We start from the raw sequence: 26,585 nt of genomic DNA, 5'->3' as shown, positions 1-26,585 counted from the left end.
TCTCCTTCTCTGCAGACATCTAAAACCCACCCTGGATGTGTTCCTGTGGGACCTGCCCTGAGTGTCCTTGCTCTGGCAGGGGGGGTTGCACTGAATCATCTCCAGAGGTCCCTTCCAACCCCTAACGTTGTGGTTCTTGATGGCATCTCCTCACCTGGAGCAGCAGCTTCTGCCTTCACAGGGGCAGGAGTTTGTCTCCTGCGCTGGAGCCAGAGCTCAGGAGCAGGGCAAGACACTCCCTGGGTTGTTAATCTTCAGCTTCTCGTCTCTTCCTTGCAGAGTGACTGCAGCAAGCTGCTGAGCCAAGGCTTTGGAGGGGAGCAAGCCCAGGCCAAGATTGACAGCTGCCTGTCTGACTTGGCTGCTGTCTCCAGCAAGTTCCGGGACCTGCTGCAGGTGAGACTCCTGCCCTGGGCTCCAGCACTGCCTGGATATTATCATCAGGGAGAGCTCAACCTGGGGCCTGGGCCACATCTGACCCCAGGAGTGTCAGTTAGGGGTGCAGAAGAGAGTAAATTAGGGAGAGCTCAGGCATGGAAATGGATCCAGCCTATCTTGCACAGCCACAGCAGCTGGCAGCTGCCTGAAGTGCTCTAGAAGCAGCTGCAGAGACAGAAGGAGCATTGGCTCCATTTGTCTTCTTCTCCCAGCACAGGGTTGCTGTATTTGGTGCAGGGGAGAAATGTTTGTGGTGTTTCCATCTGACACAGAAACCCTCTTGGTTGGAAAAGGCCTTAAGATCATCCAGCCCAAGCATCACAACTTAGCATCTCCCTCTCCACAGCTCTTGGACCGTGTCTCTGAGCTCCTCATCCAAACATCAGCTCCCCAGGGATTGGTGACCACCACCACCACCTCCCTGGGCAGCCTCTTCCAGTACTTGATAACCTTTTCAGTGAAGAAATTTTTCCTCAGACCCAACCTGAACCTCCCCTGGTGCAGTTTGAGGCCATTTCCTCTCATCCCATGGCTTGTGACCTGGGAGCCCAACCCCACCTGACTGCAAACTCCTCTCAAGGAGCTGCAGAGAGCAACTAGGTCTCCCCTCAGCCTCCTCTTCTCCAGTTCCCTCAGCTCCTCCTTCCCAGCCCTGTTCTCTAGACCCTTCCCCAGCTTTGCTGCCCTTCTCTGGAGGTGCTCCAGCCTTTCAGTGTCCTTCCTGTTAGTGAGGGCCCCAAAACTGCACCCAGGGTTCCAGATGTGGCCTCACCTGTGCTGAGTACAGAGCTAGGATTCCTCCTGCACTCTCCCTCTTAACACATCACATTGTCAAGTTGCCCAGAGCCTTGCTAGGTAGCACTGAGGACAAGCTCTTGGCAGAGAGGAGAGGCAGAGAACCAACCAGGTTGGAAGAGACCTCCAAGCTCAGCCAGTGCCAACCTAGCACCCAGCCCTGGCCAATCAACCAGACCATGACACTCAGTGCCAACCTAGCACCCAGCCCTGCCCGACCAACCAGACCATGGCACTCAGTGCCAACCTAGCACCCAGCCCTGCCCAACCAACCAGACCATGGCACTCAGTGCCAACCTAGCACCACTCTCATGCTGAAGAACTTCTTCCTCACACCCAGTCTGTATCCCCCCATTTCCAGCTTTGTTCCTATCATTACCTGACAGCCTAAAAAGTCCCTCCCCAGCTTTCTTCTAGGCCCCCTTAAGATACTGAAAGGTCACAACAAGGTCACCTCAGAGCCTTCTCCTCTCCAGATTGATTTGATGATCCTAAAGGTCTCTTCCAGCCTGCTCTGGTCAGACATTGGAAGGGAGAGGTGGCAGAGACCCCATCCCTGGAGGAGGTGTTCAAGAAGTGTGTGGCCATGGTTTAATGGCCATGGTGAGGTTGGGATGAAGGTTGGGCTGGATTGATCTTGGAGGTCTCTATCAACCCAAGCAACTCTGTGATCCTGATGTTCTGAAAGGGAACATTTTGAACCCTCAGCTTTGTACTTGAGAGCAGCCAGACTCTTTTCTTCACTTGGCTCTGCAGCAGCCAGATGGCTTCCTGCTGCTGTTACCAGCCAAACCCTCTTGAGGCTTTGTGGTCAGCAAGGAAACCAAAGAGCTCATCAATACAAGGAGTAAAACTCTCCAGCCAGGTACTAAAACCAGCTGCAGAGCAATCAAGAGGCTGAGCAGAGAGCTCTCCTCTGCTGCCTCTCTCACACACACCCCCCACATTCAGCTTGCCTTGGAGAAAGGACAATTGCCAGCAGGGCCTGCTCAGAAATGCCAGTTTCACATCCAACAAATGCCAGGCAGCAGCACCTGAAGAGCTTCCTGCTGGGTGAGCTTTCTTGACACCTTGCTGAGCCAAACGGGGGTGGCTGGCAGGAGAAGGCTTTCAGGGAGCTCTCTTAGAAGCAGCCAGAGCAGGCTTTGCTGACAGCCTGCTGCTGAGGGGGGGAAGGGAGGAGATGGGATGTCATGATTAATGCAGGGCACCAGCTGTGGTTACAGCTTTTAGCCTCCTTTTAGCTTCTCCCACTGAACTGAGCCCTGCTGGAAGTGGGAGGCAGCGACCGAGCGCAGTCGCTGTGTCCTTCGGGCTGATGTTTGTGTCCTTCTCTACCCTGCTGGGATGTGAGCTGGAAGCTTCTCCTCTGTGCCAGGAAACCTCTGGAGCTGTGTGGGCAGGGCTGGGGGATGCAGGAGCCCTTCAGAGCAAACTGCAAATCAGCAGAAGGGCAGCTTCTGGGCTGACATCCTCCCTTTTCTTGTTGCTGTGGTAGCCTCTGAGCTGTGGAATGACAGAATGCATTGGGCTGGAAGGGACCCTCAAAGGTCATCTTGTCCAACCAGCCTGCAGTAAGCAGGGACATCTCCAACTCAAGGCCCCATCGAGTTTGACCTTGAGTGTCTCCAGGGATGTGGCCTCCAGCACATCTCTGGGCAGCTCTGGTCCCTCCAGCACTGGCAGAATGTAGTTTCTGGGCTCAGTTTCCTGGGCAAAGCTCTGAGCTGGTGCCCCCAGCTTGCATTGAGGTAGTGGCAGGACAGGCTGGCTGGAAAGTTGTTGTGCTGTCCACAATCCTCTCTTCTTCCTGTTGCCCTCAGGAAGGTCTCAACGAGCTGAACAGCAGTGCCATCAAACCCCAGGTGAAGCCCTGGATCAACCTCTTCCTCTCTGTCTCCCACAACATCGAGGAGGTGAGGCTCAGCATCCTCTGCTTCCAGCCGTGCCCTGCACTCCCTTCTCCTCTGCTCAGCAGCACAGCTGCAGCACTCACTGCCTCCTTCCCCTCACTTCACAGCTGCAGCACTCACTGCCTCCTTCCCCTCACTTCACAGCTGCAGCACTCACTGCCTCCTTCCCCTCACTACACAGCTGCAGCACTCACTGCCTCCTTCCCCTCACTTCACAGCTGCAGCACTCACTGCCTCCTTCCCCTCACTACACAGCTGCAGCACTCACTGCCTCCTTCCCCTCACTTCACAGCTGCAGCATTCACTGCCTCCTTCCCTTCACTTCACAGCTGCAGCATTCACTGCCTCCTTCCCCTTACTTCACAGCTGCAGCACTCACTGCCTCCTTCCCCTCACTACACAGCTGCAGCACTCACTGCCTCCTTCCCTTCACTTCACAGCTGCAGCACTCACTGCCTCCTTCCCCTCACTTCACAGCTGCAGCACTCACTGCCTCCTTCCCCTCACTTCACAGCTGCAGCATTCACTGCCTCCTTCCCTTCACTTCACAGCTGCAGCATTCACTGCCTCCTTCCCCTCACTTCACAGCTGCAGCACTCACTGCCTCCTTCCCCTCACTACACAGCTGCAGCACTCACTGCCTCCTTCCCCTCACTTCACAGCTGCAGCACTCACTGCCTCCTTCCCCTCACTTCACAGCTGCAGCACTCACTGCCTCCTTCCCCTCACTTCACAGCTGCAGCACTCACTGCCTCCTTCCCCTCACTTCACAGCTGCAGCACTCACTGCCTCCTTCCCCTCACTTCACAGCTGCAGCACTCACTGCCTCCTTCCCCTCACTACACAGCTGCAGCACTCACTGCCTCCCCCCCCCTCAGTTCTGCACTGTTTGCTCAGTGCAGAGCAACAGCAACCCACAAATTGCTCTGCAGCCAAGCCTTGGCTAGAGAACAGCATGAGGGGAAACAAAGGGAAGGGCTGTGCAGAGCTGCTCCAGGAGGGGCCTCCCTTCCTGCTCTCTGCCCTGCTTGCTGCTCCTCAGGGCAGGCCACAGGAGGAAGCCTTTCTGTGTTTCCATGTCAGGAGGAGTTCAGTGACTACGAAGCCAACGACCCCTGGGTGCAGCAGTTCATCGTCAACCTGGAGCAGCAGATGACAGAGTTCAAGGTGAGAGAGGGGCACATGGCAGCCTGCCAGGTTCAGGTCAGAACTCCACCTGCATCCCCCACCTCTTGCCATGGGCAGAGATGCCCTCTGGTGCCTCTGAGTGCCCTTGGAGAGCCAAGTCACTCACCCCTTTCATCCCCAAGCTCTCCAAGCCTGCATCTCTCCTGTGCTGCTTCTCACTGGATGAGCCTGCAAGTGAGGGATCTTTATTTGAAGGCTCTCACAGGCTTGGGCAGGGGTTTGTGGACCTCTGGCTGGTTGTTTCTGGTGGGAATGATGCAGATTTCTGCTTCCAGGGTGGGCTCTCCCCAGTGATTTATGATACCCTCACTGGCCTCATGACCAGTCTCATTGCCATCGAACTGGAGAAAGTGCTGCTCAAATCCACCTTCAACAGGGTAAGCAAAACCCTGTCCCCTGCCCTGCAGCCTGCCTTGGCTTGGCTGCAACCCCTCTGCCAGAGGGAATGGGATGGGGACTGGGCAGAGGCAAATGGTACCCTCAGGAAAGACCCAAGTCTGTTTTCTGATGGGGTTGGGAAGAGAATCCTAGAATCAAACAGGTTGGAAAAGCCCTCCAAGCTCAGCCAGTCCAACCTAGCAGCCAGCCCTGCCCAACCAACCACACCATGGCACTCAGTGCCAACCTAGCACCCAGCCCTGCCCAACCAACCACACCATGGCACTCAGTGCCCAGACAGCCTTGGCTTCCACACCTCCAAGCACAGCCACTCCACCACCTCCCTGGGCAGCCCATGCCAGTGCCAATCACTCTCTCTGCCAGCAGCTTCCTCCTCACAGCCAGCCCACACCTGCCCTGCCACAGCTTCAGCCTGGGGCCCCTTCTGCTGCTGCTGCCTGCCTGGCACCAGAGCCCAACCCCACCTGGCTACAGCCTCCCTGCAGGCAGCTGCAGGCAGCAATCAGCTCTGCCCTGAGCCTCCTCTGCTGCAGGCTGCACCCCCCCAGCTCCCTCAGCCTCTCCTCTCAGGGCTGTGCTCCAGGCCCCTCGCAGCTTTGTCGCCCTCCTGTGGACACCTTCCAGTACTGCAACTTCTCTCTGCAATTCAGGAGCCCAGAACTGGACACAGCACTCCAGGGCTGGCCTGAGCAGTGCTGAGCACAGGGGCACAAGAACCTCCCTTGTGCTGCTGCCCACACTGCTCCTGAGCCAGCCCAGGCTGCCACTGGCTCTGCTGCCCACCTGGGCACACTGCTGCCTCCTCTGCAGCTGCTCTCTCACAGCACCCCCAGGGCCCTCTCTGCCTGCCTGCTCTCAGCCCCTCTGGCCCCAGCCTGCACTGCTGCTTGGGGTTGCTGTGGCCAAAGTGCACAACCTGCCCTTGGCCTTGTTCACTCTCATCCCAAAAGTGCTTGCAGCTATAACCTGGAACTGGCTGACCAGAGAGGTGGGAGATTTCCTATCCCTGGAACCATTCCAGCTTGGGTGGTTTGAAGCTCTGAGCAATCTGCTCTAGTTGCAGCTGTCCCTGCTGACTGCAGGGAGGTTGGTCTGGGTGACCTCTGAAGGCCCTTTCCAGCCCCAACTCCTCCATGATGCAATGAATTTAAACCCTTTATCCATCACCAGCAGCCACAGCAGGGCTGGGTCCTCCCTCTCCCTACTTTGGGGAGGTTTGGAGTTTGCTTCCCCACTACCCTTCACAACCACAGACTGGGGACAACCCCCAGCACTTAAAGGGGGCTACAGAGAAGCCAGGAGGAGATTTTTAATGAGGGATTGTGATGACAGGACGAGGGACAACGACCTTGAGCTGGAAGAGGGGAGACTGAACCTGAGGTTGAGGAAGAAATTCTTGGCAGTGAGGGTGGGAAGACAAAGGAACAGGTTGCCCAAAGGGGTTGTGGATTCCCCCCTCCCTGGAGGTGTTCAAGGCCAGGTTGGATGAGGCCTTGAGCAAGCTTAGGCTGCTGGGAGGTGTTCCCTGGATGACTGGCTGAGCTTTGAGGGTCCTTTCCCATCCAAACCAGTCCATGATTCCATAAGGGAGCCAGTTTAAGGAGCAATAAATGTTCTAACTGGGCCTCCCTTCCCACTCAAACTCCTCCTGCCCCCTCCCTTGGGTGTGTTTGGCACAAGAGCTGAGTTTGCAGAGCTGATGGATCTCCTCTGCTCCCACAGCTTGGTGGTCTGCAGTTTGACAAGGAGCTGAGGTCTCTCATAGCTTACCTGACCACAGTCACCACCTGGACCATCAGGGACAAGTTTGCCAGGCTCTCCCAGATGGCCACCATCCTCAACCTGGAAAGGGTGAGCTGCCCTTTGGCTGCTGGTGTTGGCTCGGGGGGGAGGAGAGTTGGGAGGTTGCTGAAGCCCCCACCTGGGCTCCAGAGCTCCCACCTGGGCTCCACGGGGATTTATTTGAGCTCATCCTGTTGTTGGCACACCTATGGTGGAGGGAGGAGCTGGCAGAGCTGGCCCATGGCTGGCAGCAGGTTGGCAGCAAAGGCTGCTAAGGAGCTCCCACAAGGCTTCTTCTGCAACAGCCTGAAAGGAGGTTGGAGCAAGGTGGGGATTGGCCTCCTCTTCCAAGGAACAAGGACAAAGAGGCAACAGCCTCAGGTTGCACCAAGCAGGTTTAGGTTGGACACTGGGAACAAGTCCTTCCCCAAAAAGGGTTCTCAAGGCCTTGCCCAGGCTGCTCAGGGCAGTGTTGGGTGTCCCCATGCCTGGAGGGAGTGAAGCCATGGAGATGTGCTGAGGGTTCAGTGGTGTGACCTGGCACTGCTTGGCTGGAGGGATTGAAGCCATGGGGATGTGCTGAGGGTTCAGTGGTGTGACCTGGCACTGCTTGGCTGGAGGGATTGATGCCATGGGGATGTGGTGCTGAGGGTTCAGTGGTGACCTGGCACTGCTTGGCTAGAGGGATTGAAGCCATGGGGATGTGGTGCTGAGGGTTCAGTGGTGTGACCTGGCACTGCTTGGCTGGAGGGATTGAAGCCATGGGGATGTGCTGAGGGTTCAGTGGTGACCTGGCACTGCTTGGCTGGAGGGATTGATGCTATGGGGATGTGCTGAGGGTTCAGTGGTGACCTGGCACTGCTTGGCTGGAGGGATTGAAGCCTTGGGGATGTGGTGCTGAGGGTTCAGTGGTGACCTGGCACTGCTTGGCTGGAGGGATTGAAGCCTTGGGGATGTGGTGCTGAGGGTTCAGTGGTGACCTGGCACTGCTTGGCTGGAGGGATTGAAGCCTTAGGGTTATGGTGCTGAGGGTTCAGTGGTGACCTGGCACTGCTTGGCTGGAGGGATTGATGCCATGGGGATGTGGTGCTGAGGGTTCAGTGGTGACCTGGCAGTGCTTGGCTGGAGGGATTGAAGCCATGGGGATGTGGTGCTGAGGGTTCAGTGGTGTGACCTGGCACTGCTTGGCTGGAGGGATTGAAGCCATGGGGATGTGGTGCTGAGGGTTCAGTGGTGACCTGGCACTGCTTGGCTGGAGGGATTGAAGCCATGGGGATGTGGTGCTGAGGGTTCAGTGTTGCCCTGGCACTGCTTGGCTGGAGGGATTGAAGCCTTGGGGATGTGGTGCTGAGGGTTCAGTGTTGCCCTGGCACTGCTTGGCTGGAGGGATTGAAGCCATGGGGATGTGGTGAGGGTTCAGTGTTGCCCTGGCACTGCTTGGCTGGAGGAACTGATGCCATGGGGATGTGCTGAGGGTTCAGTGGTGACCTGGCACTGCTTGGCTGGAGGGATTGAAGCCTTGGGGATGTGGTGCTGAGGGTTCAGTGGTGACCTGGCACTGCTTGGCTGGAGGGATTGATGCCATGGGGATGTGCTGAGGGTTCAGTGGTGACCTGGCACTGCTTGGCTGGAGGGATTGAAGCCATGGGGATGTGCTGAGGGTTCAGTGTTGCCCTGGCACTGCTTGGCCTCAATCTTGGAGGCCTCTTCCAACCAAACCAATTCTGTGCTCTTATGTAACACCGCAGCCAAATTCTATGCTCCTATGTAAAGGTGCAGCCAGAGTCAGAGCTTAGCTGTGAGGGTGGTGTGTTCTGAGCTCTTTCCTGCAGCTCTCCTCTCTCTCTTTGTCCCTCCAGGTGACAGAGATCTTGGATTATTGGGGTCCCAACTCAGGCCCCCTCACCTGGCGCCTGACTCCCGCCGAGGTCCGGCAGGTCCTGGCCCTCCGCATCGACTTCCGCAGCGAGGACATCAAACGCCTGCGCCTGTAGCTGCTCAGGGCTGGGCTCAGCACCCTGCTGAAGGGACTGGCTGGAAGAGCTGGAGCCTCCTGGGAGGTGCTGTGGAGATGGAGGTGATGTCTGGGCTGCCCTTCTGCTGGTGGTCCTCAGAGCAAAAGGCTCCCCTATGAGCCAGCATCCCTGGGCGGGAGCAGAAAGGAGGCAGAGGGAGCAGAAAGGAATGGAGGCAGCAGCAGCAGAGGCTTTCCTTGCCCTGGGAGCAGTCTGCCCCTTCTGAACACACCCCCTGGGCTGAGGGACGATTTTGTGCTTGTCCCCTCATCCTGCTGCCCTGCAGGAGGCCACAGAGCAGATCGATTTTGGGGGGGGAGGGGGTTGCTGTTGTGGTGTAGGACAAATGTGGGTCTCCAGCGTGCACTTGGCCCTGTGGCTGTGCTTCTTTTGTGCCCTCCATTTGAGGGTGAGCTGCTGGGGGGGGGGTCCTCCAGATCTCAAGCTCCTGGTGGTGGTGAGGATGGTTCTGTTTGAAGGGGATGATTTCCTTGGGAAGGTGCCTGGAAAATCCATGCTGGAAGAAGCAGGGCTGTGCCCAGCTCTGTGCATAAACCTTGCCTGGCTGAGCAGCAGCCTCAGGGCAGCATCATTGTGGGTGTGTGTGTTCAGCTGTGGGCCTGCAGGCAGCTGCAGGGCAGCAGCCATGCCCCATTCACCCTCCTGTGCCCTGTACCGTGGCTTCCAAGGGAGCTTCCTGCTCCCTCCACAGCTGGCATTGGCACAGCATGAGTGCAAACACCCCTGAGGTGGGGCCAGCCCCTTGCTTGGCAGTACTCCTGTGCTGCCCCTCAGCACCCAGGGCTGTGGAGGGTGATGCCACCCACCCCTGAGAGAGCTGTGCTCCCACAGTCTGGGACCTTGCTATCCCCCTCCTTAGGAAGCCCTCCTAGGCACAAAGGGACATAAAACACATGCTGGGAGCAAGGCTTTTTAAGTCAAAGAGCCTGCAGGGTCTAGGAACTCACTGCAGAAACAGTCCTTCGGCATGGGAGAGGAGCTTGGACCCACATCCAGGTGCATCCTTGGTGCAGGAGCATTGCAGGGAGGCTCCTGCTAGAAGCAGCATCAGAACTGCTGTTCTTGTGCCTTTGGAGAGCCAGGGAAACTGGAGTGAAGCCCCCAAAACCAGCCTGGAGGCCCTAGGAGTGGCTTTGCTTGCCCAACTTGTTACAGCTTCTCCAGCCTCTGTGGTTTTGGGAGTTAAAGTAGCAGCATAAAAAAAGGCTTTAAGGCACCTGCTGGAGCTGCCTCTGAAGCAGTGAGGAGTTCCCCCACTTCAGAAAGCTGCTCCCTGCCCTGCCTGGCAGGCAGGAGCAGCTCAGGGAAGTCCTTCACACAGCCCTGTCCTCTCCCAGGTGAGTAGAATCCTCTGGCTCACATCCCAACACCTCCACAGAGAAACCACCTGTGTCCACTTGGATGCTGTGGATGCTGAAGTTGCCCAGTCCCTAAGCACAAGAAAGAATTATGGGTTGGGGCAGGAGCCAGCACAGGGACCTGCTCTCACCCTCAAGCTCCCCAGAGGAAGGCTGAGGGAACCAAAAAGCAAACTCATCCCGCTCAGGGTTGGAGGGGAAGATGCTGCCAGTGCCAGGGAAGGGCCCAGCAGCTCCCATCTCACCTGAGTTTGTGCTAGGACCTGTTGCAAAGCCTCTTTCTGCCCAGGGGCTTTGGTTAAGACGTAGAGGAAGCCTCCACCCCCAGCCCCAGCCAGGCACTGCCCGTAGACGTGGGGCTGCAGAGCTGCCATCATGCGCCCCACGGCCAGCGGCTGGCACCCGGGGGCCATGCACTTCTTCTGCTGCCAGTAGCGCTCCAGGCACTGGCCGAGGAGCGGCAGGTCACCTGTGGAGGGCGGGAGATGACAATCAGCTTCCCCCTCCCTGCCTCTCCTGCTCAGCTCAGGCTCCGATTTCACCACCTCGTACATGCAGCTCCTCCCTGCCGAGCAGGCAAACCCAACCCCGAGCGGGCAAACCCAGCCCCGAGCGGGCAAACCCAGCCCCGAGCGGGCAAACCCAACCTCGAGCGGGCAAACCCAGCCCCGAGCGGGCAAACCCCGCCCCGAGCGGGCAAACCCAACCTCGAGCGGGCAAACCCAGCCCCGAGCGGGCAAACCCAACCTCGAGCGGGCAAACCCAGCCCCGAGCGGGCAAACCCAGCCCCGAGCGGGCAAACCCAACCCCGAGCGGGCAAACCCAGCCCCGAGCGGGCAAACCCAACCCCGAGCGGGCAAACCCAGCCCCGAGCGGGCAAACCCAGCCCCGAGCGGGCAAACCCAGCCCCGAGCGGGCAAACCCAGCCCGGAGCGGGCAAACCCAGCCCCGAGCGGGCAAACCCAACCCCGAGCGGGCAAACCCAGCCCCGAGCGGGCAAACCCAACCCCGAGCAGGCAAACCCAGCCCCGAGCAGGCAAACCCAACCCCGGCGCCTTGCTGCTTCGTCTCAATCCTCCCCGGGGTGGGTGGGGGGAACAAATTGTTCCTCGCGTCCAAGCTAAGCTTCCCCTGGTGCAACCTCTTGTCCTGGCCCTTGGGAGAAGAGGTTGACCTCCACCCTGGCTCCAGCCTCCTTTTCTGCAGGCTAAATGATGCCAGCTCCCTCAGGAGCTCCTCCCCAGCCCTGTTCTCCAGACCCTGCACCACCTACGAGGCCTTCCCTGGATGTGCTCAAGCAGCTCTTGGCACAACACTGAACCCAGGATTGCAGCTGTGGCATCACCATAGAATCAACCAGGCTGGAAGAGACCTCCACTGTCAGCCAGTCCAGCCTAGCACCCAGCAACCAGAGCATGGCACTCAGTGCCAACCTAGCACCCAGCCCTGCCCAACCAACCACACCATGGCACTCAGTGCCAACCTAGCACCCAGCCCTGCCCAAACAACCACACCATGGCACTCAGTGCCAACCTAGCACCCAGCCCTGCCCAAACAACCACACCATGGCACTCAGTGCCCAGCCAGCCTTGGCTCCAACCCCTCCAGGCACGGCCACTCCACCACCTCCCTGGGCAGCCCATGCCAGTGCCAATCACTCTCTCTGCCAGCAGCTTCCTCCTCACAGCCAGCCCACACCTGCCCTGCCACAGCTTCAGCCTGGGGCCCCTTCTGCTGCTGCTGCCTGCCTGGCACCAGAGCCCAACCCCACCTGGCTACAGCCTCCCTGCAGGCAGCTGCAGGCAGCAATCAGCTCTGCCCTGAGCCTCCTCTGCTGCAGGCTGCACCCCCCCAGCTCCCTCAGCCTCTCCTCACAGGGCTGTGCTCCAGGCCCCTCGCAGCTTTGTCGCCCTCCTGTGGACACCTTCCAGTACTGCAACTTCTCTCTGCAATTCAGGAGCCCACAGCTGGACACAGCACTCCAGGGCTGGCCTGAGCAGTGCTGGGCACAGAGGCACAAGAACCTCCCTTGTGCTGCTGCCCACACTGCTCCTCAGCCAGCCCAGGCTGCCACTGGCTCTGCTGCCCACCTGGGCACACTGCTGCCTCCTCTGCAGCTGCTCTCTCACAGCACCCCCAGGGCCCTCTCTGCCTGCCTGCTCTCAGCCCCTCTGGCCCCAGCCTGCAGTGCTGCTTGGGGCTGCTGTGGCCAAAGTGCACAACCTGCCCTTGGCCTTCTTCACTCTCATCCCCTTGGCCTCTGCCCACCCATGCAGCCTGCCCAGGTCCCTCTGCAGGGCTCTGCTGCCCTCCATCAGTGCTAAGTAGAGAGTTCCTGACTGGGCAGCCTCGACCCTGCCCAACCCTTCCCCAGTTCTGGGGCATTGCCTGTTAACAGCTGGGCAAAGATTTGAGGCTCCTCCAGCTGCAAGAGCTTGCAACCTACCCCAGCTTTACCCCCAGCCAGGGTGGCACAGATTGTCCCCCAAGCTCTTTGTGTCTCTTCAGTCAGCAGCAGGCCCAGGAACAGAGGCTCTCACCTTGCCTCAAGGCCCGGGCACACTCCTCGGCGTTGCTCACCAGCGCGTTGGCATTCTGCACGATGGAGGGCAGCCTGGCATACCAGTTCCTCACCACGTCCTGCCAGAGGCCAGGGTGTCCCCATCACCACCCTCCTGGCTCCAGCAGCACCTGGGGAGGTGATGCTGCACCCAGGACCTCTTGTGCCAGCTCCTGGTCAGACGGCAAAGCTCGGCAGCAGCGAAGGGCACAGGCCAGGGCCCGCAGCTGCCAGGGGCACGCAGGTTACCTGCAGCAGGTTGCGTGCCAGGCGAGTCTTGCCCGTGTAGACCAGCAGAAGGTGGTCGTTGAGGGTCTGGGTGAAGCCCTCAGGCACTGAGATCTTCTCCACCTCCACCCTGAGCGGCAGCTGGGCTTTCGACCGCCCGATTTTGATGCCAGGCATGAGCCCCCCCACTTGGTCCTGCCAGCCACCACCTGTGGGGCAGAGGGTCCTCAGCCACCACCAGGGCCTCCCTCCCTCCCACCAAACCCTAGGGGCTGGCTGCTGCCCACTGTCACTACCTGTTGTGAGCCTCTGCTCCAGGTGCAGCACAGCGTGGATGAGAGACTCGGTGCTGGCAACCTTCCCAGCTGCTCGGTACAGCGAAGCCATCACCGCTCCTGCCAGGATGCTGCTGGTGCCTGCAGGGGGCACAGGCAGGGCCAGGGTGCCCCTGAGAGATGCAGGAGTATGCCCTAGCCCAGTGCTGGCAGCAGGGAGGTCTCTAGGCCAAAGTCCTTAGCACATCCTGGGATGCTCCATCCAAGTGCTGGCACCAGGGAGGTCCTCTCCATCCCAAACTCAGCACATCTTAGGATGCCCTATCCTGGTGCTGGCAGCAGAGAGGTCTCCATCCTAAACTCAGTACATGCCAGGATGCCCTATCCTGGTGCTGGCAGCAGAGAGGTCTCCATCCCAAACTCCTCAGCACATCCCAGTGCTGGCAGCACAAAGATCTCTACCCCAAACTCTTCAGCACATGCCAGGATGCCACATCCCAGTGCTGGCAGCACAAAGACCTCTCCATCCCAAACTCCCCAGCACATCCCAGGATGTCCTATCCCAGTGCTGGCAGCAGGGAGGTCCTCTCCATCCAAACTCCTCAGCACATGCCAGGATGCCACATCCCACTGCTGGCAGCACAAAGACCTCTACCCCAAACTCCTCAGCACATCCCACTGCTGGCAGCACAAAGACCTCTCCATCCCAAACTCCTCAGCACATCCCAGGATGCCACATCCCAGTGCTGGCAGCACAAAGATCTCTCCATCGCAAACTCCTCAGCACATCCCAGTGCTGGCAGCACAAAGACCTCTCCATCCCAAACTCCTCAGCACATCCCAGGGTGCCCCCTCCTACCGTTGGCATCAGGAAGGTTTTCCCCTAGCCCAAACTCCTCAGCAGACCTACCAAGGCCGGAGCCATGGGGCAGGTCGGACCAAGTGTGCACTTCAAAGCCACCCCCGAAGTTCTCCATGAGCTGGACCCTGAGGGGTTTCTCGGAGGGGAACTGCACCACCTGGGTGCAGATGAAGGCAGCTTTCAGCAGGGCTCCTGAAACCAGAGAAAGCAAAGCTGATGCCTGCTGCGCCGCCTGCTCCCTTTGGCCCCATCAGCCACCCTCTCCCCAGCAGAAACAAGCCAGAAGAGCCAGGCAGCGCTTGGGCACAGCTCACCTGGTGCATGGGGCTGGCAGTAATCCTGCAGGTCCTCCAGCTCCTGGCACAGCAGCTGGCTGGTGCTGGCCCCCAGGCTGAGCAGGCGCAGCTGGGGCTGGCCGATGCGCCGCGCCCGCGCCCCGATGGGCCTGCGCCCGTCCACCAGCACCGCCACGTCCACCACGGCCCCGCCGTGCTCGTAGCTGATGGGGGGGGTGTCACTCCAGCCACCTGCACCCATGGCAGCACTGGCATCAGCACCCACCCACAGCCCAGGCTGCACTCCCCTCCCTCCCCCATCCCAGCGCAGAACTGATTTAGAACCAGAGAATCCAGCAGGTTGGAAGTGACCTCCCAGCTCAGGCAGCCCAACCTAGCAGCCAGCCCCAGCCAAGCAACCAGACCATGGCACTCAGTGCCAACCTAGCAGCCAGCCCCAGCCAAGCAACCAGAGCACGGCACTCAGTGCCAACCTAGCAGCCAGCCACAGTCAAGCAACCAGAGCACGGCACTCAGTGCCAACCTAGCAGCCAGCCCCGGCCAAGCAACCAGACCATGGCACTCAGTGCCAACCTAGCACCCAGCCCTGGCCAATCAACCACACCATGGCACTCAGTGCCAACCTAGCACCCAGCCCTGCCCAACCAACCACACCATGGCACTCAGTGCCAACCTAGCACCCAGCCCCGGCCAAGCAACCAGAGCATGGCACTCAGTGCCAACCTAGCACCCAGCCCTGCCCAACCAACCACACCATGGCACTCAGTGCCAACCTAGCACCCAGCCCTAGCCAACCAACCACACCATGGCACTAAGTGCCAACCTAGCACCCAGCCCTGGCCAAGCAACCACACCATGGCACTCAGTGCCAACCTAGCACCAGGCCCTGCCCAAACAACCACACCATGGCACTCAGTGCCAACCTAGCACCCAGCCCTGCCCAACCAACCACACCATGGCACTCAGTGCCCAGCCAGCCTTGGCTCCAACCCCTCCAGCCACGGCCACTCCACCACCTCCCTGGGCAGCCCATGCCAGTGCCAATCACTCTCTCTGCCAGGAGCTTCCTCCTCACAGCCAGCCCACACCTGCCCTGCCACAGCTTCAGCCTGGGGCCTCTTCTGCTGCTGCTGCCTGCCTGGCACCAGAGCCCAACCCCACCTGGCTACAACCTGGGCTGGGCAGCCTGTCCCAGGCCTTGGCAACCCTTCTGGAGAAGAAACTGCTCCTCGCATCCAACCTAAACCACCTCCTGCTGTGACTAAGCCGTTCCCCTCCTGGTGTCATCAGCGTCCCGGGGCTGAGCCCTGGCTCACCGGAGGGATGCACTCACCGGAGAGGTCCAAGCGGGCTGGGCAGGTCACCTGCACCCAGTGCCCCACGGGTGGCAGCTCCGTCTGCCCCACGCTGACAAACTGGCAGGAGGACATCACCGCCTGCCGCACCAGGATCTGCTCTGCCCCCTCGTAGTGCCGAGCTGCTCGCACCAGCAGGGCCGGGCTGGCACGGGAGAGCTGCTCAGCCCCCGGCGCAGCGCCTCGGCTGCAGCCGTGCCAGCGGCTGCCCCCCAGCCTCTCCTCCTTGCCAGCCTCCCCTCCTCACCAGCCCCTTCACCTCGCCAGCCCTCAGCCTCCCATCCTCGCCAGACTCCCCTCCTCACCAGCCCCCAGCCTTCCCTCCTCACCAGCCCCAGCCTCCCCTCCTCACAAGTCCCAGCCTCTCCTCCTTACCAGCCCTCAGCCTCCCATCCTCGCCAGACTCCCCTCCTCACCAGCCCCCAGCCTCCCCTCCTCACAAGTCCCAGCCTCTCCTCCTTACCAGCCCCCAGCCTTCCCTGCTCACCAGCCCCCAGCCTTCCCTGCTCACCAGCCCCCAGCCTCCCCTCCTCACCAGTCCCAGCCTCCCCTCCTCACCAGCCCCCAGACTCCCCTCCTCACAAGTCCCAGCCTCTCCTCCTCACCAGCCCCCAGCCTTCCCTCCTCACAAGTCCCAGCCTCTCCTCCTCACCAGCCCCCAGCCTTCCCTGCTCACCAGTCCCAGCCTCCCCTCCTCACCAGCCCCCAGCCTTCCCTGCTCACCAGTCCCAGCCTCTCCTCCTCACCAGCCCCCAGCCTTCCCTCCTCATCAGCCCCCAGACTCCCCTCCTCACCAGCCCCCAGCCTTCCCTCCTCACCAGCCCCCAGCCTTCCCTGCTCACCAGTCCCAGCCTCTCCTCACCAGTCCCAGCCTCCCCTCCTCACCAGCCCCCAGCCTTCCCTCCTCACAAGTCCCAGCCTCCTCTCCTCACCAGCCCCCAGCCTTCCCTGCTCACCAGTCCCAGCCTCCCCTCCTCACCAGCCCCCAGCCTTCACCTTGCCAGCCTCTCCTCCTCGCCAGCCCCCATCTCCCCTCACCAGCCTCCCCTCCTCACCAGCCTCCCCTCCTCACCAGCCCCCAGCCTCCCCTCCTTGCCATCCCCAAGCTCCCCTCCCGGCCAGCCTCCCCTCCTGGCCAGCCCCCAGCCAGCCTCACCTGCTCATCCACTTGCGCCTCTCCGCAGCCAGCAGCCGCACGCCGCCGGCCAGGTCTCCGCTCTCCAGGCGCCGCAGGGCAGGAGCCCACTCGCGGTTGGCAGCGGGGCCGCTCCGCAGGCCGCCCTCCCCCCGTGCCATGCAGCCCAGCACCTCTGCCACGCAGGCCAGCGCCCGTGCGGCGATGCCAGCGTCACCGCTCCCGGAGGCCACTGGAGGGGCAGAGGAGAGGCTGCCAAGTCCGCAGCCAGCCTGCAGCCACCGCCCGGGGCAGAGGAGAGGCTGCGAAGTCGCAGCCAGCCTGCAGCCACCGCCCGGGGCAGAGGAGAGGCTGCGAAGTCGCAGCCAGCCTGCAGCTACCACCCGGGGCAGAGGAGAGGCTGCGAAGTCGCAGCCAGCCTGCAGCTACCACCCGGGGCAGAGGAGAGGCTGCGAAGTCGCAGCCAGCCTGCAGCCACCGCCCGGGGCAGAGGAGAGGCTGCCAAGTCGCAGCCAGCCTGCAGCCACCGCCCGGGGCAGAGGAGAGGCTGCCAAGTCGCAGCCAGCCTGCAGCCACCGCCCGGGGCAGAGGAGAGGCTGCCAAGTCGCAGCCAGCCTGCAGCCACCGCCCGGGGCAGAGGAGAGGCTGCGAGATCGCAGCCAGCCTGCAGCCACCGCCTGGGGCAGAGGAGAGGCTGCGAGGTCACAGCCAGCCTGCAGCCACCGCCCGGGGCAGAGGAGAGGCTGCCAAGTCGCAGCCAGCCTGCAGCCACCGCCCGGGGCAGAGGAGAGGCTGCAAGGTCGCAGCCAGCCTGCAGCCACCGCCCGGGGCAGAAGGCATCGCAGGGAAAGGGACTGGCAGAACCCCAGCATGGTGCTGGGCAGGGGGTTGGAAGGGACCTCTGCTGATTACCCAAGCCCACCCTCTGCTAAGGCAGGGCACCCAGAGCAGCTTGCCCAGCAGCACAACACCCAGCTGGGGTTGGAAGCTCTCCAGAGAAGGAGACTCTACAATCTCATCTCTGGGCAGCCTGCTCCAGGCCTCCAGCACCCTCACACCTAAAGAGTTTCTCCTCCTGGGTTCCAGTTTGTGCCCATTGCCCCTTTGGCTTGCCCCTGGGTACCACTGACAAGAGTCTGGCCCCATCCCCTTCTCCCCACCCTTTGTCTCTTGCTGAGCACTCATCAGATCCCTGCAGCCTGGTCCAGGCCTCCAGCACCCTCACACCTAAAGAGTTTCTCCTCCTAGGTTCCAGTTTGTGCCCATTGCCCCTTTGGCCTGTCCCTGGGTACCACTGACAAGAGCCTGGCCCCAGCCTCTTGCTCCCTACAGCTCCTTTAGCTCTTACTGAGCATTGCTCAGCTGCCCCCTGGGGCTGCTCTTCTGCAGGCTCTCTGCCCCAGGGCTCTCAGCCTTTTGCTGCTCACAGAGCTGCTCCAGGACCCTCAGCCTCTGCCAGACCCTCTCCAGCAGTTCCCTGTCTCTTTTGAGCTGGGGAGTCCAGATCTGGACCTAGTAGGCCAGATGTGGCCTCACTAGGGCAGAGAGGGAGGAGAACCTCCCTTGACCTTCTTAATGCCCACACTGACTTATCAGATGCCCTGGGGGTGCACCCCCATAGGTCATCAGAGAGAGTGAGGAGCATCATAGAGCCTCTACTCCGCTCTGGTGAGACCCCACTTGGGCTACTGCATCCAGTGCTGGAGCCCCTGGGCCAAGAGGGCTGTGGAGATGCTGCAGAGTGTCCAGAGCAGGGCCAGGAGGATGCTGAGAGGCTGCAGCAGCTCTGCTGTGAGCACAGCCTGAAAGAGTTGGGGCTGTGCAGGCTGCAGCAGAGGAGGCTCCCAGGGGACCTTCTGGTGGCCTTGCAGCATCTGCAGGGGGCTGCAAAACAGCTGGGGAGGGACTTTGGAGGCTGTGAGGGAGTGGCAGGAGTGGGGGGGCTGGAGCAAAGCTGGAGGTGGGAGAGTGAGGCTGGAGGGGAGGAGGAAGTTGCTGAGCAGGAGAGCGGTGAGAGGCTGGAATGGGTTGCCCAGGGAGGGGGTTGAGGCCCCATGGCTGGAGGTGTTTGAGGCCAGGCTGGCTGAGGCTGTGTGCAGCCTGCTCTAGGGTAGGGTGTCCCTGGGCATGGCAGGGGTTGGCACTGCCTGCTCCTTGTGCTCCCTCCCAGCCCTGCCTGATCCTGCGACTCTCTGAACACCCAGAGACAGGAGACAGAGCTCAGAGGAGCTCAGCTCACCCTCATCCAGCGTGCCCAGCACGGCCTCGTGGTAGCCCTCATGGACAGCACTGCAGGCGAGGGGCAGGAGGCTGCTGTCCTGGCGCCCCAGCAGCACCCTCCGCACCTTGCGCTGTGCCTGCAGGAAGAAGAGCTCCCTGCGGGCACCCAACTCGGCTGCCTTGTCCAGGCAGGGCAACAGCTCTTGCCAGGACATGCGCCAGGCTGCCCTCCAGCGTGCCAGCTGCTCGCCGGGCACCGTCGGGGCCAGCAGCCACAGCAGATCCGGCAGCCCCAGCGCCTGGCGGGCGTGCAGCACCGGGAACAGCCTCGCGTTCAGCAGGCAGCGGCTGCTCGCCGGCGCCTCCGCGGCCCACAGGTCCCCTGCCCTGGGGCAGGGAGTGCCCATCAGCACCCGAGCCTCTGCCACACCTTCCAGGGGGGCAGGTGAGGCAGAGGATGGGTTAGGGTGGGCTCAGGTGGGACAGAGGATGGGTTAGGGTGGGCTCAGGTGGGACAGAGGATGGGTCAGGGTGGGCTTTGACACCTCCCCAGCAGGTGGGACACAGGATGGGTTAGGGTGGAGTCAGGGTGGGCTCAGGTGGGACACAGGATGGGTCAGGTGGGACAAGGATGGGTCAGGGTGGGCTCTGACATCTCCCCAGCAATAGGGACACAGGAGGGGTTAGGGTGGGCCCTGACACCCCCCAGCAGGTGAGACAGAGGATGGGTTAGGGTGGGCTCAGGTGGGCCACAGGATGGGTCAGGGTGGGCTCAGGTGGGACAAGGATGGGTCAGGGTGGGCTCAGGTGGGACAAGGATGGGTCAGGGTGGGCTCAGGTGGGCCACAGGATGGGTCAGGGTGGGGTCAGGTGGGACACAGGATGGGTCAGGGTGGGGTCAGGTGGGACAAGGATGGGTCAGGGTGGGCTCAGGTGGGCCACAGGATGGGTCAGGGTGGGGTCAGGGTGGGCTCTGACACCTCCCCAGCAGGTGGGACACAGGATGGGTCAGGGTGGGCTCTGACACCTCCCCAGCAGGTGGGACACAGGATGGGTCAGGGTGGGCTCAGGTGGGCTCAGATGGGACACAGGACAGGTCAGGGTGGGCTCTGACACCTCCCAACAGGTGGGACACAGGATGGGTTAGGGTGGGGTCAGGGTGGGCTCAGGTGGGCCACAGGATGGGTCAGGGTGGGCTCAGGTGGGCCACAGGACAGGTCAGGGTGGCCCCTGACACCTCCCCACTGCAGCTGGGTGCCCCTGCCCTGCCCTGGCATGCAGCACCTACCGTATGCCCGTCCGGCGGAAGAACTCAGCCCAGGGCACGTTCAGGTAGGTGGCCTCTTCAAGAGGGCTCTGCCAGGGGACAGAAGGGCTGGTAACAGGCTGGGAGCCCCGTGCCACCCTGCCACCCCCCGCCCCATACCTGCCAGTCGTCGAGGCGGCCGGTGAGGGTGAAGACGCGGCAGGGCAGGGCGTGCAGCCGCACATGGTGGCCCTGAAGGACGACGTCGCGCAAGGGACAGCCCTGCAGGGCTGCTGAGCAGCCTGAGCTCAGGCCCGAGATGAGGCAGCCAGGACCGATCTCCAGGGGACCCTGTGGGACAGGAGGCAGGGCACTCGGTGCCACGGCTGGCCACAGGGCAGCCACCGAACCAGAGCCCGACCTCGAAGGGCACAGCCACCCTGGGGGACCAGCTAGGGCCAGGGGGGCACACATTGCTTTGGCCATGGGGCTGCAGAAACTCAGGCCGGGTGGCACCCTTCAGGGCTCACAGCTGTGACTGAGTCCCCAAAGGACTGCCCTGGTTACCAGGAAGGGACATCCCAGCGGTGCCAGACTCCACCTCTGGGCACGGTGACAAGCGCTGGAGCCCTCAGCACCAGCCAAAAGGCATCTCCGGAGGGGAAAGGCAGCCCAAATCTCACAGCTGTGGTTCCTCCACCCCTAGGCAGAGCCACCTCACCTTGCTGCCCACGCTGAGAACTTGGGGGTCACTCTCACCCCGACCACACACCTGGAGGTGGCAGTGCTGGATGACGCTGCCAGCCGCCAGCCGCACAGCTCCTTCCAGCAGGCAGTTGGTGACTGCAGAACCTTCCTCCAGGAGCCAGGGTTGCTGCCAAGGAGGGAACACAGAGGCAGGTGGGACACAACCACAGAATCAATCTCTCTCAGGTTGGAAAAGGCCTTCAAGCTCCTCGAGTCCAATCATTAGTTTCACACTGCCAGGTCCTTGACTAAACCAAATCCCTCAGCACAACATCTAAGCACTATGGTTGGAAAGGACCACCAGGATCAGCCAGTCCAACCTTCATCCCAGCAGCCTTCATCACCAGACCACAGCCACTCTCCTTTCAAACACCTCCAGGGATGGAGACTCCACCACCTGCCTGGGCAGCCTGTGCCAGTGCCTGACCACCTGCTCAGGAAATAACTTCCTCCCAACAGCCAACCTAAACCTGCCCTGATGCAACTCCTGAAGCAGCTCTGTGGAGAGGGACCTGGGGGTGCTGGTGGAGAACATCCATGGCACAGCAGTGTGCCCTGGTGGCCAAGAAGGCCAATGGGATCCTGGGCTGTATTAGGAGGAGTGTGTCCAGCAGAGCAAGGGAGGTTCTCCTCTCCCTTTACTCTGCCCTGCTGAGACCTCATCTTGAGCACTGTGTTCAGTTTGGGGCTCCCCAGTTGCAGAGGGACAGGGATCTGCTGGAGAGAGTCCATCCTGAGTACTGTGTTCAGTTTGGGGCTCCCCAGTTGCAGAGGGACAGGGATCTGCTGGAGAGAGTCCAGCAGAGGGCCATGAGGATGATGAGGGGACTGGAGGGCATGACTGATGAGGAGAGGCTGAGGGACCTGGGGCTGCTTAGTCTGGAGAAGAGAAGACTGAGAGGGGGTTGGGTAAATGTCTATAAGTATCTGAGGGCTGCCAGGAGGGGGGGACAGGCTCTGCTCACTGCTGCCTGGGATAGGACAAGCAGCAATGGATGGAAGCTGCAGCACAGGAGGTCCCAGATCAACACAAGGGGGAACTGCAAGGGTCCCAGAGCCTGGCACAGGCTGCCCAGAGAGGTTGTGGAGTCTCCTTCTCTGGAGCCTTTCCAGGCCTGTCTGGATGTGTTCCTGTGTGCCCTTGAGCTAGATTGTGTGGTCCTGCTCTGGCAGGGAGGTTGGACTGGATGATCTCCTTGGGTCCCTCCCAACCCCTACCATCCTGTGAGCCTATGAACTTGAGGCCACTTCCTCTTGTCCTATCATTAGGAATTCAGGAGACCAGCTCCAGCCTCACTACAACCTCCTTTTAGGTAGCTGTAGAGGGCAATAAGGTCCCCTCTCAGCCTCCTCTTCTCCAGACTAAACCACCCCCAGCTCCCTCAGCTGCTCCTCACAGGTCATGTTTGCCAGACCTCTCCCCAGCCTCGTTGCCCTCCTCTGCACCCACTCCAGCACCTCAGTGTCCCTCCTGTGCTGTGCTGACCAAACCTGGACCCAGCACTCGAGGGGTGGTCTCACCAGTGCTGAGTACAGGGGCATGGTCACCTCCCTACTCCTGCTGGCCACACCAGGCCAGGATGCTGTTGGCCACCTGGGCACACTGCTGGCTCACGTTCAGCTGCTGTCCACCAACCCCCCCCCCAGGGCCCTTTCTGCCAGGCAGTTCTCCAGCCTGTAGGGCTGCTGGGGGTTGTTGTGGCCAAAGTGCACGACCCAGCACTTGGCCTTGTTAAACCTCATGTGATTAGGACACCAACATCTGGCCACACAGCTCGGAGGAAGAACCCCCAACGGCCCAGGGGGTCACAGAGGTGTTGGGACTCGATGACCTTAGAGGCCTTTGCCAACCCTGCTGACTCTAGGAGCAGGGCTGGGGGCTGCAGGACGTACATCCAGGTGGGCATGGGCTGTTGGGCAGAAGTGGAAGTGGCTGGCAGAGGTGGGCAGCAGCGTCAGGCTGCGGATGTGGTCGCTGGCAGAGGTGCTCAGGTAGTCGTAGGATGCCTTGGAGATGCAGGCTGGAGAGGGGCACAACACACCCATGGCTCATGTGCCAGCTGAGGGCAGCCAGGCTGGGCACTGCCACCAGGTGGAAGTGGGGGAAGAGAAGACCTGCAGGGAGAAGCAGCAGGGTGCCAGGCCCTGCCCTCCCCGTGCAGGCAGAGCAGGCTCACCCATGCTGAGAGGGAAGGCACGGAGCGCTGCCCACAGCACCGAGCGGGCACTCCTCACGCTGGCATCGCTGCCACCCTTCACGAAGCCCTCCTCTGTCACCCCTGCTGCCATGCACAGCACCATGTCGAAGAAGAGGGAGAGCTGGGGGGGGGGGGGAGAGAAGGGACCCATTGGGTGCAGCCTGACCCCCACCCTGCTGCTGGGTGCTCCTGTCCCACAAGGGGCAAACAAGCCCTACAGAGCTGCCCCACAGCAGCACCCGTGGGGCAAAGGGTCCAGTGCCCCAGGGAGGGGCTGGCACCTGGATGGGTGGTGCCCCCGAGTCCAGCCCCAGGTAGGTGCAGGCATCCAGAGGAGGGATGACGTGAGTGGCCAGCAGCTGCTCGGCAGCATCCGAGGAGAAGAAAACCACCCCACAGACCTGCCGAGGGCACAGCAGGGCCGAGGTCACAGCCGTGGCCACGCAGGGGGCAGGGCTGGCACGGCCACCAGCACCCCAGCTGTGCCCTACCAGGGGGACGGTGCCGTCGGGCCCCGCGCACTGCCGGATCTGGGCCTCTGTGCCCTTGTAGATGATGTCATGGACCAGCCCCTGGGGGTGAGACCACCTCGGTGAGCTCTTCAGGGCACCCCCGGGGCATGCAGCTGTGGCAGGCCCTCGGTATGCAAGGGACTGAAGGCACCACGGAGGTCCCTGTGCCTCCAAGGGATGCCCCTCGAAGGGCTCCTGACCTGCTCGTCAGCGAGGTAGACTCCGTGGCACCTGGCATACATCTGGCTCCCGGGCACTGCAATCACTCTGACCCCCTGGAAGCCATCCCAGTCGATCCCTGGGCAGAGAGACAGAGACCACTGCCCACTGGGGGGGGAGTGTACACAGCCACCACTGGGCACAACTGCCTGAAAACCTGAGCCAGCAACAAAGGCAGTGCCCAGCAGTGCCCAGCCTTGGCCACCTCGCTGTGGGCACAGCGGATGCTGTCGACCACTCACAGGTCAGCAATGCCCACACCTTTCAGGGGAGCACGGCACAGGCTGTGCCACTGCAAGCTCCAACCCTTCTCCCAAGCCACAGAGGTGTGCTGGGAGCAAGGCTGGCACCACTCACCTGGTTCTGAGGGCACGGTGAGGAGCATGTCTGTGCTGCAGACCCACACGCCCGGGGGAGAGCCCACGCAGAGCTGCAGAGAGAAGGGCCACGTGCCCAGGGATGGCACAGAAGGGGCTTGGCCTTCACAGGGCACCCAGCACCTCTCCCAAGCTGCTGGGAGCCAGGGGAAGGCACCCTGAAGGATTCAGAGGCAGCTGAACCCACCCCCCCTGCTGCCAGGGTGCCCAGCAGCGCAGGGCACACAGACCCGGTGTGTCATGGTCTCCAGCAAGCTGTCCAGGTTGCAGACCAGAGCCTCAGCTGGGGCACTGGGCTCCTCCACGGGCAGGCAGGTGAAGGCCCTGCCACAGTCATCAAAGGAGAAGTCTCGGCCCTGGCAGGACAGGGCACACGGAGGAGTCACAAGGAGGGAGGGAGGGAGCCTGGCAGAGGGATGCCAAGCTGGGCCAGCTCTCACCATGTGCAGGATGAGGATCCGAGCTTCCCTCAGGACGTCTGAGCTCACCACCTGAGACAGCAAAGCAGAGGATGCTCAGCGGTGATGCCAGCAGCTCCCTGCTCCCACCTGCAGCCTCCCCGTGCCCACCAGCTGCTGCCAGCCAGCTCCTGGCATGGGGCAGCCATCCTCACATCCTGCCTCTGGCCTCCCCGTGCCCACCAGCTGCTGCCAGCCAGCTCCTGGCATGGGGCAGCCATCCTCACATCCTGCCTCTGGCCTCCCCGTGCCCACCAGCTGCTGCCAGCCAGCTCCTGGCATGGGGCAGCCATCCTCACATCCTGCCTCTGGCCTCCCTGTGCCCACCACCAGCTGCTGCCAGCCAGCTCCTGGCATGGGGCAGCCATCCTCACCTCCTGCCTCTGGCCTCCCGGTGCCCACCACCAGCTGCCAGCTCCCGGCATGGGGCAGCCATCCTCACCTCCTGCCTCTGGCCTCCCCGTGCCCACCAGCTGCTGCCAGCTCCTGGCATGGGGCAGCCATCCTCACCTCCTGCCTCTGGCCTCCCGGTGCCCACCACTAGCTGCCAGCTCCTGGCATGGGGCAGCCATCCTCACCTCCTGCCTCTGGCCTCCCCGTGCCCACCAGCTGCTGCCAGCCAGCTCCTGGCATGGGGCAGCCATCCTCACCTCCTGCCTCTGGCCTCTCTGTGCCCACCACCAGCTGCTGCCAGCCAGCTCCTGGCATGGGGCAGCCATCCTCATCTCCTGCCTCTGGCCTCCCGGTGCCCACCACCAGCTGCCACCCCACTGCCCCGCTCCCAGAACGGGCACAGCCACCTCCCGCTCCCTCTCCCAGCCTCCCCCGGTCGCCGCCCGCCTGCAGCCGGCCCGGGGCAGGCTCCTCACCGTGCAGCCCGCCCTGGCGCTGAGGTGCTCTGCCGCCACCAGCAAGGCGTTGAGGGTGGCTCCGCCGCTGCCCAGCTGGTGCCAGGGATCCTCCACGGCCAGGAGGAGCGGGGGCGGGCGGGGGCCCAGGCCGCCCCGCAGCCGGCGAACCTCCAGCTCTGCCAAGCGAGAAGGCGGCGGCGCTGAGGGCTGGCGTGCCCCGGCTCGGCGGTGCCGCCGCGGCGGAGCGGAGCGGGGCAGGGAGGGAGGGAGCCGAGCAGCCCCCGGCGCTTGCCTCGCTGGAAGGCGGCGACGCAGCCGCCGCGCTGGTAGGTGAGGAGGACTCCGTCCCATTCGGCCGCCATGGCTGCCGGCCCGCGCGGTGCGCGCTGGGAGTTGTAGTCCGAGGCCCTGCGTAAGCAGCGGGGAGCGCCGCGGGGAGAGACTACAACTCCCGGCGAGCACCGCGCGGGCCGGCCCCGGGCCTTTAAAGGGACAGTGGCTCTTAACCCCGTCCGCAGGGTGTTGTAAAAGGGGCAATGGGCATTTGGGAGGTTTCTGCCCTAAAATGGGTCTCGGAGGCGGTGGGGTCCCTGGGACATCCCTGTCATGAGCCCAGCCGGCCTCAGCCAGGCTCCTTGCAGAGGATCTTCAGTGGGGTCCCCCAGTGTGAGCTCTGGGTGCCCGGCGGGTACCGGGGTGGGTAACAGAGTAGGCAGCTGGTGGGTGCCCGGCGGGTACCGGGGTGGGTAACAGAGTAGGCAGCTGATGGGTGCCCGGCGGGTACCGGGGCGGGTAACAGAGTAGGCAGCTGGTGGGTGCCCGGCGGGTACCGGGATGGGTAACAGAGTAGGCAGCTGGCGGGTGCCCGGCGGGTACCGGGGTGGGTAACAGAGTAGGCAGCTGGTGGGTGTCCGGCGGGTACCGGGGTGGGTAACAGAGTAGGCAGCTGGTGGGTGTCCGGCGGGTACCGGGGTGGGTAACAGAGTAGACAGCTGGTGGGTGTCCGGCGGGTACCGGGGTGGGTAACAGAGTAGGCAGCTGGTGGGTGTCCGGCGGGTACCGGGGTGGGTAACAGAGTAGGCAGCTGGTGGGTGCCCGGCGGGTACCGGGGTGGGTAACAGAGTAGGCAGCTGGTGG

At 62.1% G+C, this 26,585-nt stretch overlaps 2 protein-coding genes across 6 annotated transcripts in view; one reads left to right on the top strand and one right to left on the bottom strand.

The window, feature by feature from the left end:
- COG4 (component of oligomeric golgi complex 4) overlaps nt 1-9,119 on the top strand; it is a 30,459-nt gene extending 21,340 nt beyond the window's left edge. The window contains exons 14-19 of the mRNA XM_064160541.1: nt 280-396; nt 3,057-3,149; nt 4,230-4,313; nt 4,610-4,711; nt 6,456-6,584; nt 8,375-9,119. Coding sequence (XP_064016611.1) covers nt 280-396; nt 3,057-3,149; nt 4,230-4,313; nt 4,610-4,711; nt 6,456-6,584; nt 8,375-8,509 — 660 coding nt within the window. The 3' untranslated portion in view covers nt 8,510-9,119. The remainder of the gene's footprint in view (nt 1-279; nt 397-3,056; nt 3,150-4,229; nt 4,314-4,609; nt 4,712-6,455; nt 6,585-8,374) is intronic.
- Nucleotides 9,120-9,445: 326 nt separating this feature from the next.
- FCSK (fucose kinase) lies at nt 9,446-25,814 on the bottom strand. Of its 5 annotated transcripts, XM_064160537.1 has the most exons (23): nt 25,741-25,814; nt 25,467-25,624; nt 24,580-24,630; nt 24,370-24,495; nt 24,120-24,192; nt 23,744-23,841; nt 23,523-23,603; nt 23,313-23,432; nt 23,011-23,152; nt 22,727-22,854; nt 20,859-20,960; nt 20,267-20,437; nt 20,129-20,196; nt 18,860-19,227; nt 16,642-16,852; nt 15,464-15,630; nt 14,149-14,361; nt 13,883-14,026; nt 12,994-13,113; nt 12,719-12,906; nt 12,450-12,549; nt 10,155-10,378; nt 9,446-9,981 (listed from the first exon to the last, which is right to left on the bottom strand). In XM_064160537.1, the coding sequence occupies exons 1-23, from the start codon at nt 25,808-25,810 to the stop codon at nt 9,865-9,867; spliced, it is 3,240 nt and encodes a 1,079-aa protein (XP_064016607.1). In that variant the 5' UTR covers nt 25,811-25,814; the 3' UTR covers nt 9,446-9,864. The 5 variants fall into 5 exon arrangements, with proteins under 5 accessions (XP_064016607.1, XP_064016606.1, XP_064016608.1 ...); XM_064160536.1 differs by having other exon boundaries at nt 23,313-23,603; XM_064160538.1 differs by lacking the exon at nt 24,370-24,495 and having other exon boundaries at nt 23,313-23,603.
- Between the last annotated feature and the right edge of the window lie 771 nt (nt 25,815-26,585).

Source organism: Pogoniulus pusillus, chromosome 20, assembly GCF_015220805.1.
Source record: "Pogoniulus pusillus isolate bPogPus1 chromosome 20, bPogPus1.pri, whole genome shotgun sequence".
NCBI lineage: Eukaryota > Metazoa > Chordata > Aves > Piciformes > Lybiidae > Pogoniulus > Pogoniulus pusillus.
This window is presented reverse-complemented; position numbering and strand designations above follow the sequence as displayed.